Below are 12,615 nucleotides of genomic sequence, written 5' to 3'. Positions count from 1 at the left end.
CAGTGCGAGTGCAGCATTTAGTGTAACACTGTTGCAGCACTGTCTGAAAGGGGTTTGTACACTCTCCCTGTGTTGTCTCCATGAGTTTCCTCCAGGAGCTCCAGTTTCCTCCCATATTCCAAAACCGTTGGTTGGGGGGGTGGTCTTTGGCTTGGCTTCGCGGACGAAGATTTATGGAGGGGGTAAAAAGTCCACGTCAGCTGCAGGCTCGTTTGTGGCTGACAAGTGGTAGTTAATTGGGTGATACGGGCTCACTCATGGGCCAGAAGAGTCTATAACTCTGCAGTATGTTTAAATTTATAAATGTAATGATAGTTAGGCAAGCAATCACACCATGTTAGATAATAGTGTCCCAGGCATAATTTTCGAAAAAATCATTTGAAAAAGGATTGGGGTCAATAAGTGTTTTCCTCCATCCACTCTTATGGAAATTACCTTGAAAAGCAATTGTTTACATTTTTATGTATGATTCATTGATTCAGTCAACTTTTTTTTAGCTCTTCAGTCTTTTGTTCTCTGAAGTACATCAAATGAAGTATGTATGGGATCTTCTTTATATACAGTACTTCAACAATATTAACCTTTGAAAATTTCTTGCCTTTGCAGGAAGATTTGTGATCCAGGGCTCACTGCATTCGAACCTGAAGCACTTGGTAACTTGGTCGAAGGAATGGACTTTCATCGATTCTACTTTGAAAATGGTACACAATATGAACGTTATTTGTGGTTTTGGAAAAGATTCAATGTAGATAAGGTTTTCACGATTTGTATTTAATTTTTTTTGCAGCTTTGTCTAAGAATCAGAAGCCAATTCACACCATCATATTGAACCCCCATGTTCACCTGATTGGCGATGACGCAGCCTGCATTGCATACATCCGCCTCACTCAGTATATTGATGGCAGCAGTATGCCTAAAACCATGCAGACCGAGGAAACCAGAGTCTGGCATCGTCGGGATGGGAAGTGGCAAAACGTTCATTTCCACCGATCAGGATCTCCATCTACACCCATCAAGTAGGTTCCTTTCTGTACAGGCAAAGCAAAAGGAATTGGTACTTAATTCTGCAAGATATAACACAAGTAATATTCAAATTACACCAGAGAAACACAAATTACGAAAAAAACACAAAAAACACACAAAAAACTCGACGGGGCAGGCAGACACCATGAATAAGTTGCTGCAGAACTTTGTGGTTCTTCTGTTTTCAAACATCTGCAGTGTCACTTGTTTACCATCAAATTGCAAAAAGTACACTTTTGTTTCATTTAGTCATGTAAGATTAATTTTAAATTAAGGCATAGCCCATTTAAGGACTCTTACTTTGTACATTATTTATTATTGAATATTTATTTTCTGTGCTACAGTTTCTTTGCACTTTTTCTTTGTTTACATTTCTCTCTTTTGTATACTTACCTTCCTTGGGTTGGACGGCACGGTTGGCGTAGCGGTTAGCACAACGCCTTTATAGCGCCAGCAATCGGGTCCGTATCCCTCACTGTAAAAAGTTTGTACATTCTCCCCGTCTCAATGTGGGTTTCCTCCCACCATTCAAAATGTACCAGAGGATAGAGGTTAATTGGATGTAAATTGGGTGGCACCGACTCATGGGCCGAAATGGCCTGTTACTATGCTGTACGTCTAAATTTAAAACAAAAATTAAAATTCTGCCTGTCCCACAGGAAAAAGAATCTCAGGGTTGTATATGGTATCTGCTCTGACAATGAATCTGAACTTCATATTGTAAAGTTTGTACAAAATATAAAAACAGTGAAAAATTTAAATTTTTATTAATATTTTTATTTAAAATGTAAATATATAGCAAGGTTACAGGCCCTTTCAGCCTACGAGCCCGTGCTGCCCAGTTACACCTAATTGATCTACAACCCCTGGTACATTTTGAAGGGTGGGAGGAAACTGGAGCATTCAGAGGAAACCCACGCAGACAAGGGAAGAATGTACAAACTCCTTACGGACAGCGCGGGATTCAAAGCCTGACCACTGTAATGGCATCGCGCTATCCACTCTGCTAACCTTGATCATTCGTTAAGTTAGAACAAACTCAAAACAAGTTGGATTTAATTTGAGCAAGTTGAACATTCATCTTGTAGCCATTTAACTCTGCCTAAAGATGTATGATCTTCTACTGCATGGAATTTATTCAAAATCTTAAAACAGTTTTCGGAATCAACATGTGAAGCCCAATGTGACCCAATTCTACTCAGCTTAAGGTTTAAAATCCAATAACTATAGAGAAATGAACAGGCAGGAGATGGGAAGAGCCTGATTTATTGTTTATTGCATCTGACATGGAATTATTTCCATGGTTTGCTCCATCCACATGGTGCCACATTCTTTCCCATGGTGCCAAGTTGTTCAACTTCCCTAACATTGAATATGGTGTCATGTATTCTGCCTGAGGTCAATGACTCGTGGCATTCTGCAGGGATCTGTCCTGCTTTTTGTGATTTGGTCGAAGAACTGGGTTAGTTATAGTAAGTTTGCAGATGAGATGAAGGTTGGAGGGGACCAAATTTAAACCTCCAGTTTAAATTCCATTCAGAATATTTTGGAGGATCAAGAACCAAGAGGTGTTGTCAGTAGAGTAGAAGGATTTGATTGATGGTCAGCATAATATCGTCAGCCCATACTCTGCTATAATGTTCCATAATGTGAACTTAGCCTTCCTTCCCCACTGGTTCAGAACCAGATTTGTGGTTTTATGGCAGTTGTTTTGTGGAGAACAAAGTGCAAAATTACAATAATTGCTATTCTGTAAATTCAAGATTTAAAACATCAGGAACTAGTGCAAAAAAGAGAAAAAGGGAGGTAGTGTCCATTGGTTCATTGTCTGTTCAGAAATCTGAAAGCACAGGGGAAGAAATTGCTTTTGGAAAGTTGAGAGTGTGTCTTCAGGCTCCTTCCTAATGGTGGTGGTGAGGGTCTTGATGATGGAAGTTGCTTTCTTGAGGCACTACCTCTTAAAGATGTCCTGGTGCAATACAAGTGTTTCAACTTTATAAGGATTCAACATTTAATCTAAACTAAGATATCAGAGGGTGCTGAAACAAAAATTTCCATAATCAAGAAAGGATGTCAATTGATGTTCAGTCCTCAAAAGATGTGGACCATAGTCAGAGCAGCTCCCCTTTGTGAACTGAGTAGTTCACTCTTGGAATCTTGAACAGGATTTATTCTTTAAATTATATTATGAAAGACAGATTGAATTGGTTATTTATCTTAGCACTGTTCGTGAGATCTGTGTTCACATTGACAACTACGTTTGCCTACATTTATAGTGGGCAGTGCTCTTCAGTTGGTAACAAATGCAAGTGAACACATTTTCTCCAATTTAAACTTTGGAAAATAATGTACATTGTGATACATCCAGAGCCACAAGTAATTAAACTGAAGAGAACAGTTTCAAGAGGCTTTCAATAATCACACATTTAGCGAAAAGACAAATAGCAATGAAAGGAAGAGAGCTGGTCATGCAAGCATTGCGGCCAAAAGTACCTTTGAAAGCATCCACTCTGAGAGGAAATAAAGGTGGAACAGAAATTAATTTCTTTGTTTCATTTGTGTGCATTGGTTATTAGTCACAAAGGAAATTTAAAAGTATGCCTACTGGTTATAAAAGTGAGAAGTTTTGTTGAGTCTCCAGCGCTGGGCAATGTTTTGAGATGGTGGAAACTTGAATTACATTTCTGTGCTTTCTTTCAGCTAAACGAGCAGCCGCCACTGCTGGATTTTCAGCACTGATTATGGTCTGGAAGATTACAATCATACTATAGGCATTTCCAGTCTACTTTAACGCATGTTTCCAAATGCATGAAGCTCTGACAGTGCACTTGTGACATATCCCTTTGCTGTTAATTCTGTACATTTTTGTTTGCTCTGCATAGGAAGAAATGTTACAAACAGAATGAAACCAAAGGAAGGAAAAATGTCAAGAGTACTTTTTAATCCTTTATTTATGCCAGGTTTCTTAACTTGATATAATTGTAAACTTCTAAATAAAAACTTATTTTTTCTGGATTTAAAGTATTTTAAAAACAACTGTACCCCTTAATCATTATAAGAAAACGGTATATGTGGCACATATTCTTATTCTCTTACTGTAGAAATACTTTTATAATAAATATAGACGGGAATGTCCTTAAGGTGGCAGGGTACATATCTACTTACTTCCAAAACTTTATCAGCCTGAAGGAACACCTAGCGAAGTAGTTGAACAGCCACTTCATTGTTTTAGTTTTCAGCTGAAACATGGAAAATTATCTTGCAAACAAGAACATTTTGAAGTTCTGTAACTAACCTTTAATTCATTCACTTCAAGTGCACTACATTTCAGACAATCAAGCTTGCTTTATTATGGTGATGTGTGACAAATGCTATTGCTTTGGTGGAGATAGGGTTAGAATTTTGTGAACTATGGTAATTATGGTCGTAGCTCAGAGTATCTGATTTAATTTTTAAAATCCACAGGGCCATTGAATTTCAACACTAACTATAGCGTATCTCTGCGATTAACATGCATCATTTACAACCAGCTGATCAAACAAACATACCATTTAAAAAAAAATTATTTCTACAAAGGCCATCAGTGTTGCTTTTGAGATCCATGATTAATTGCTTATTGATATTTTGTGAAGTGGATTTTTTGCTTCTGTATACTTGTGAGATATTCTTGTAAAGATTCAAGTGACCAGATACATGTCCTTTTTGAGAAGGGCAGTTCCACCTTGGTTCTTTGCTGCTTCAATACTTAGAGGATTATACAATAATGCATGTTATTTTAATCAATGTTTTCTGTGATTATTGGCAGCCACGACTTGCATTCAGTGGACAATTCCTGGCAGAATTTCCTTGTGTGTTCATTCGTCACCCCAAAAATAATATGCTTAGCTGCCACAGCTGTTGCTGGTAAAAAATACATGGCAATAAAGTGTACGCATTACCCATGGATTCAGAAATTGTGTTTAAATGAGCATGTATGTTTATGCGCCATATTAATCTGCCAATAAGTTCTGTGGAAAAATAGGGAAACCTTTTATTTTCTTGGTGGCTGGCTGTAGTAACAATGCAGTAAAAAAAATCTACACGTATTATCTCCAAATTTTAATACCACAAATCTGTCTTCCACACTAGTTCTGAAGAGCTGTGATTGATTTTTTTTCACCATGATTGAAACAAAGCTTTGATTCTGTCACGCTGCAGTCTATCATGGAACACAGTGTACAGAAATCTTGCCATAATGGTAAATGATTGATCTGTTTAAAGAAAATAAATTTGTGATGATTTCTCCTGATTGCCTTTTCTCTCCAAAGTGTGTGGGTTTTTTTTAAAAAAAAGAAACACAAATCCATAACCAGGCACTTTGTAGTGCCTATTCAGGTATTCAAACTGGATGGGAAATATAAAGATGAGTTTAATTTGAAGAAAGCATCGCGGCCCAATGTTTATCCCATCAGGTGGAAAATCCATTAGTCAGTCCTTTTATTACTTGTACTCTTGCTATGTTCTGACAGGCAGAGATTATTGCACATTTGAAGTTCAACTGAGTTTTCTAAATTATGGCATTGACATTAAAGTCCTTTTGGACAATCAAAGGATGTAAAACAGTGCTATATGCATGAATATTAACTGTTGAAAAAACAATCTTAGCAGGCCAAGCAGTATTTCAAGAAAGTGAAACGTTTCAGGTCCAGAATTTTTCCTCAACTCTGTTGATGGACTGAAACATTTGTCTGGGAGAACTAAAGTCAGTATTTAAGCTTAGAATATATTAGTCAATAATACTTGTATCCTATTGTTTTACACCCCCGGGTCATTTAAAGCTATTTTACAGCCAAATAGATAGCTTTGAGCTGAGGCATTTCATTTATTTTTCAGCAACTTGCATCCTTCAGCTCTGAATCCATCAATACTGTGATCTGCTAGAAGTATTATTTAGCAGCAGATAACGGACATCAGTGACCAGCTTTCCATTTCCACGGAATATCCTGGGAAGGCACGCATATGAATTAGGACACCAGAAAGAGAAAAAAATTGAATTCAATTCCTTGGAGAGAGGAAACATAGATCAGATGTCGAAGGTCAGCCAGTAGGTGGCACACGCATCACAGTGGAAGATGGAATATACATGCGGAAAAGAAACAATGTTACACAAGTAGTGTAGATTTCAAGATGCAAAGTGGGAAAATCAGGGTGCTGCTGGATCACAAGAGAAGGAATTTCTTGAATGCCTAAGGGGATGGCTTTTTAGAGAAGCTTGTAGGTGAGTCAACTAAGGAAATAGCAATTCTGGATTGAGTTTATGTAATGAACTAGAGTTGACAAAGTCAGAATCAGAATTTATTGTCATGAACCTCGGTGTTTGTGGCAGGATCACAGTGCAAACATTCATATCAGGACCATCTTACAACACGAATATACTTTTATATCAGACTTAAAATTATCAGCAAGAACATGCAATTTCGAGGATCCGTGATCAAATTGCGTTTGGGATTAATGATAAGTGAGAGAGGTGGCTGCAAGAGTCACTGCTTATCTTAGCTGGAGCTGTGAAGATGTGCCACACCTGTGAAATAGTTCTGCAGCATGCAAAAAAGTTCAGTGATAGTGGAAAAAGACAGTGAAAATGAAGGCATAGTTGTAGCCAGTGTTTGTACACACACACAAACAAAATATGAGATACAGGAAACAACAAAAAGATGGAGAGACATTCAATTATAAATGATGCGGCACTAAACATGTGCCAAAGTAATGCCCAGCTCATGGAAAAGTCTGTAATAAGTGCAAAGGGCAGAATCACAAAGGGAAACATGATAGAAATAAAAGCATACACACTATAGAAGAAACTGCTCAGTGATGCACTTTTCATGGGCATGGTAGTGCAAACAAGACAAGTGGACTGTGTCATTGCATACCAATGGAAGCTGGACATAGGCACAAAGGGCAATTTGATCTGTGAGTGCAACATCAGGGCAACGAGGGTAAAGCCAATAGATCCATACAAAGCTTACAATGGACATAGCATTAACGTGAAAGTTAAAGATAAAGAGCACCACCTCATGTTTGCAGCAGTCCCAGATGGACATTATTCACTGCTTGGTGACAAAGCTTGTGAAAACTTCAACCTAGTCAAGAGGGTGTACCACATTAACAGTGACCAATGCAGAGAACAACATAGAGGAAATACTGGATCAATTTCCAAGAGTTTGGAGTTCTACCATTCACCTATAAGATACAGTTAAAGGAGGATGCACAGCCAGTAGTACATGCCCCGAGGGGGTTCCAGCACCACTAAAAGAAAAGCTCAAGCAGGAACTCGACTGACTGACATCACTGGGGGTGATAAAGAAAGTGGAGGAGCCCACAGAATGGGTGAATTCAATGGTATGTGTTAAAAAGAACAATGACCTACACATGTGCATGGACCTGAAAGACTTGAATGCCAATATAAAAGAGAGAACATTGTCAGATTCCAACCAGGGATGAAATTACAAATGAGATGGCCGGTGCAAAGTTTTTCCACTAAATTGGATGCATCCCAGGCTTCTGGCAAATAAAACTGCATGAAGATAGCACAAAATACTGTATATTTAATACATCGTTTGGCTGATACTCCTGTCTGAGGATGCCTTTTGGAATTTCCTCAGCTCTGGAAGTGTTCCACAGGACCATGGAGCACATTATAGAAGGCATAAATGGGGTACATGTGTACATAGATGATATGATCCTATGGGGATCCACACAAAAACAACATAAGAGGCTCACCAAAGAACAACTCATTCAGAATATGGATTAAAGCTAAACAAAGCAAAATGTCAGTTTGGTGTGAAATCACCTTTCTGGGAGATGAACTGTCAGAGGCAGGTGTGGAGCCAGACAAGAGCAAGGTGAAAGCAATTTTAGAGCTGCCCAGACCCAATGAGGAAAAAAGTGCTGGGAATGATCAAATTCATTCCAAACCTGTCTTCCAAAACAATGTATCTAAAGGACAAATGTGAATTTAAAGTGGATAGCCAACCACAAGGAAGAATGGGGATGACTGAAGACCATTCTAACTACAGAACCGGTACTTTTGATGTTCTTTGATGCATCCAGAAAGACAAAAATATCCCCGAATGCTTCAAAAGATGGAATAGGTGCTGTACTACTTCAGGCTGTGGGAGAAGATTGGAGGCCAGTAGCATATGCATCAAGGACGATAACCACATCTGAATGTCAATACGCACAGATCAGGAAAGAGGGTCTAAGCCTGGTCTATGGACTCGAGAAATTCCACAGCTATGTGTATGGTCTACCAACATTCGAGGCAGAGACAGACCACAAGCCATTAATAGCCATAATCAAGAAAAATCTCAGTGAAATGTCACCAAGAATCCAAAGACTGATAATGAAGCTACAGTGTTATGACTGAATTGATGTACTCACCAGGGAAGCTAATCGTGTTGGCTGATGTATTATCCAGGACAATGATGCAGAGTGAAGCACACAATGAGAGTTCCACAGAGACAGATGTGAATCTGATCACTGAATCTCTTCCCACATCTGATATGAAATCCAAGGCAATTGCAGCTGAAACAGAAAAGGACTCAGTTCCACAGAAGGTCATCAAGAATCTGAATGAAGGTTGGCCTAGACGTGAATGAAAGCCATACTACAACATCAGAGCTGAGCTGAGTGTTGTCAATTGGCTTCTACTCAGAGCAGAATTGTCATTCCTCAATCACTGAGACAAGAGATGCTGAAAAGGGTGCATAACGGGCACCTTAGAATGGAAAAATGCATGAGGGGGGCCAGAACTCTTGTTTATTGGCCAGGGTTAAATGCTGACATTTCCAGCTGTGAGACCTGTTTGAAACATCATGCATTTCTGTCTCTATCTCAGTAGATTATTTATCTACAGGCATCTATTACAAACTCACCAACAGATTATACCTCCTCTTGTTCTCCCAATTCTTTTGCCTCATCGGGTTGGAGGTTTGGATCTGGGCTTGGGTTGACGATCATTTCAACTGGAGTCTTGAGCAGGTGCAGAGGCTGTGGGAGTGCTGGAGGTGAATCCACAGACAGTCTGATTCTGGGAACCTGTTTTTTGCTTCTCTTTCTCTGACCCTAAGGAATGCTGACTGTAATGCTAATAGCATTAATGGCTTCACCCTTACTGTAATTGAAAAAGCCTGCATCTGTATCTCCTCCATTTCCCTTGCTTCATCTCTCTCCCTTCTCCCCCCCCCCCCCCCCCCCCAAGGCAGGACAAGGCAGAGTCCCTCTAGACCTCACTTTCTACCCCACAGCCTCCAAATCTGACACAATCCCCTCTGAAATTCCCACCGACATCAGTACAATTCCACTATCCACTCTTCCATCCCCACCCACCCTTCCACTCCCTTAGGCACTTCACCTGTAATGCAGAAAGTGAGAAACATGTCCCTACATCTCCCCCTCACTTCCATCTGGTGCCACACACAGACCTTCCAGGTGAGGCAGAGCTTCACATGCACTGCTTCCAATCTAATCTGCAATCGGTGTACTCAGTGTGGCTGTAGGTCTAAACTCAAGCTTCTTGTAGCCAACCATTTTAACTCCCTGCCCCATTCCCACACAATCATGTCTGTCCTCAGCCTCATCCATTGCCAAGGTGAGGCCAACCTTAAACTTCAGGAACAACCCATCATCTTCCTCTTGGTACAAAAAGTGGGGGGGGTCTGCCATTGGTATGGACCCATGGAGAGTGGGGAATGGAGACGCAGCACTCCTCCATGGGGATCTACTGCCCAGCCCAACTACCGACAGCTACATACAGGTCTTAACTGGCCTGCTAAAGGAGCTAATGGTGCTTTATTGGTGCATCTGCTGGGTCTGTATGCCTGTGCTGGTGACAGCCTCGAGGGGTTGCAGAGGATTGGTGCAAGGCACCAGAAAATGAGAACTACCCCCCATTTAAGAAGAAGCAGCAGAGGAGATGAACCTATGGGATGGTGCCCTCTGTGGCGGACCAGTGAGAGCTCTGTGGCTGAAGAATTGTTGGCGATTCGAGGTGAGGAACCCAGACAGTGCGCGGGCTGCAGGCAACACGGTCAAAGGACACACTAGTCTGTTGGAGACTGGCTGAAGGGGTACCAGGTATTGGCACTATGATGTGAGAGAATGCTGAGGGTAGGAAGGGACTAGGGCACTGAAGACTCCAGCATATGGTAAAACATGCAAAATGTGCAACAAAAGCAACCATTAGGCCCGTTGCTATAGGAACCAAGTGAACAAAGAAAAGTTCATGCAGTAGATGAAAGGGAGATAGAGGAATTCTATGTAGATGTTGTGATTGAAAACAAGAAAAAAAACAGACTGGATCTTGTGATTAAAAGTAAATGACATAAATATTTCAGTTAAATTGGATACTGGAGCACAAAATAATGTATTAGCAGAGACTGGTTTTAAGAAGATTAGACACAGACCAAAGATGTATGGAACAAAAGTGAAGGTGACAGGATATTCAGGTACCAATATACCAGTGCAAGGAGAATGCATGGTGAAAGTGAAACACAAGGACAAAGAACACATTCATCGTGGTACCAAAAGATGCACAGGCCATACTAAGCTTAACAGCCTGTGAGAAACTGAACCTGGTAAAAAGAGTCCTTGTTGTGGAAAATAAAGGAGAGGCCATCTATGATGAACTCATGAAGGAGGTATAATTTCCTATTTCAGGGTCTAAGCTGCCTTCCAGGAGAACACACGATCAGAGTGGATAACCGTGTGCCACTGATAATACATTCATGAAGAAAAATTCCATTTGTACTTCAAAAGCAACTAAAAACAGAGTTGGACAGGATGGAAAGCCTGAACATGATTCAGAAGATAAATGAACCAATGGAGTGAGTTCACTCATTGTGGAGAAAAAGAATGGAAAGATTAGATTTGCCTGGATCCAAGAGATCTAAACACCAATAAAGAGAGAACATTTCAAGCTTCTGACGCATGGAGAAATCATGTCACAATTTGCAAATGCAAAGTTTTTCAGCAAGTTAGATGTATCATCAGGATTTTGGCAGTTGAAATTGGATGAAGCAAGTTCAAGACTGTGCATGTTCATTTGTCCATTTGGCAGATACAGATTCCTAAGTTTACCATTTGGAATTGCCTCAGCTCCTGAGGTGTATTACAAAACTATCCATATGGTCTATGAGCATCTGGACAGAGTTGATATCTCAATGATGCCATTGGGGAACCATGAGAATAGAGCATGATGAAATCATGGTTGCAAGCAACTAGCAATGCCTTACTGTTTGATTAGACTTGGCTGCCAGCTGGGGGTTGACACACAGTATATTGTATCTGTAATGGAGACTTGCAGCCTCATGGCATGTGTCATATGCTGTTTACAACAATTTTAAAGTAAAGAACCTTTTCCTTCATCCATGTGTTGACTAAGAACTCACACATACAAATACAAGATGAAACAGCCCTTAGGCTTCAGCCTACTCAGTAAAGGCTAGCCTGATTTATCGTTTCACACTTACTCTGGGTCTGTGCGGGTGAAATCAGTGACTGTGGGCCAGTCAGCATCGCACCGTTGCCAGGGTGATGTGCATGGTAGTTTCTGGAAGCTGGTGGCAACTGCATGAAGATTTGATGTCCAATTTGGGTTGGAGAGGTGTTAAAAATCTAATCGTTTGGTGAGAAGATGGAAGATGATTGGGGGAAGAGGGGTGGGGGTTGAATTAAAGGAGCTTGCCCAGAACACCTGGAGGCAGTTAAGTTAGTTTCACTCCGGTGGAGCTGGCGGGCACACAACTGGGTGATTGACTGAGAGGCCACTTCTTGGGGGATAGGTAGTTTAGTGTCTGTTCTGCTGCTAGGTCATGTCATGCTCAGCAGACGTCGCTCTCCAAAACTAAAAGTATTTTGGGAACAATTCTTCCAAACTTTATAAGAGATTCTTAGGATTAAATTGGAACCATGCTCTTTTATTGCTTTGCTTAGTTATTCTCTAGATGAAAATATTTCCATGCACTTAATTCATAGAAATAAAATAGAGGATTTTTTTTCATTGATAGCCAGATGAGCAATTTTGATGAAATGGAAAGAAAGCTTGGCACCAACTCGTATGCAACGGGTTCAGGACATTATGTCTTGTTTGAGTTTGGAGAAAATTAGATACAACATTAAAGAGATTAAGGTTGAATTTGACAAGATATGGGGCCCATTCATAGACTATTATCATAATTTGAATATATAGGTGGGGGTGCTCTGGGGGTTTCCTGTACAATGTCTGGGAGCCAAGACTCGATTTTTTGCATATTATTTGCTGGTGTCAGTGATTAGTGGGAGGGGTAGGATTAGGAATTTTTTTTTCCTTTTTTAAAATTTTTCATTATTCTTTGGCTTGGCTTCGCGGATGAAGATTTATGGAGGGGTAGGTCCACGTCTGCTGCAGGCTCGTTGGTGACTGACAAGTCCGATGCGGGACAGGCAGGCACGGTTGCAGCGGTTGCAAGGGAAAATTGGTGGGTTGGGGTTGGGTGTTGGGTTTTTCCTCCTTTGTCTTTTGTCAGTGAGGTGGGCTCTGCGGTCTTCTTCAAAGGAGGTTGCTGCCCGCCGAAC

At 40.5% G+C, this 12,615-nt stretch overlaps 1 protein-coding gene across 16 annotated transcripts in view; it reads left to right on the top strand.

Moving 5' to 3' along the window:
* LOC138758107 (calcium/calmodulin-dependent protein kinase type II subunit delta) overlaps positions 1-5,311 on the top strand; it is a 461,931-nt gene extending 456,620 nt beyond the window's left edge. For 11 of the 16 annotated variants that reach the window (XM_069926557.1, XM_069926558.1, XM_069926551.1 and 8 more), the window contains 3 exons: positions 607-701; positions 788-1,016; positions 3,724-5,311. In XM_069926557.1, coding sequence (XP_069782658.1) covers positions 607-701; positions 788-1,016; positions 3,724-3,727 — 328 coding nt within the window. In that variant the 3' untranslated portion in view covers positions 3,728-5,311. Of the gene's footprint in view, positions 1-606; positions 702-787; positions 1,021-3,723 lie in introns of those variants that run through there. The other 5 variants (XM_069926556.1, XM_069926563.1, XM_069926562.1 and 2 more) reach the window with 1 other exon arrangement.
* The last annotated feature ends 7,304 nt before the right edge of the window (positions 5,312-12,615 follow it).

Source organism: Narcine bancroftii, chromosome 3 (assembly GCF_036971445.1).
Source record: "Narcine bancroftii isolate sNarBan1 chromosome 3, sNarBan1.hap1, whole genome shotgun sequence".
Lineage (NCBI taxonomy): Eukaryota > Metazoa > Chordata > Chondrichthyes > Torpediniformes > Narcinidae > Narcine > Narcine bancroftii.
The sequence above is the reverse complement of the archived record's forward strand: the minus strand, read 5'-3'. Positions and strand labels throughout refer to the sequence as shown.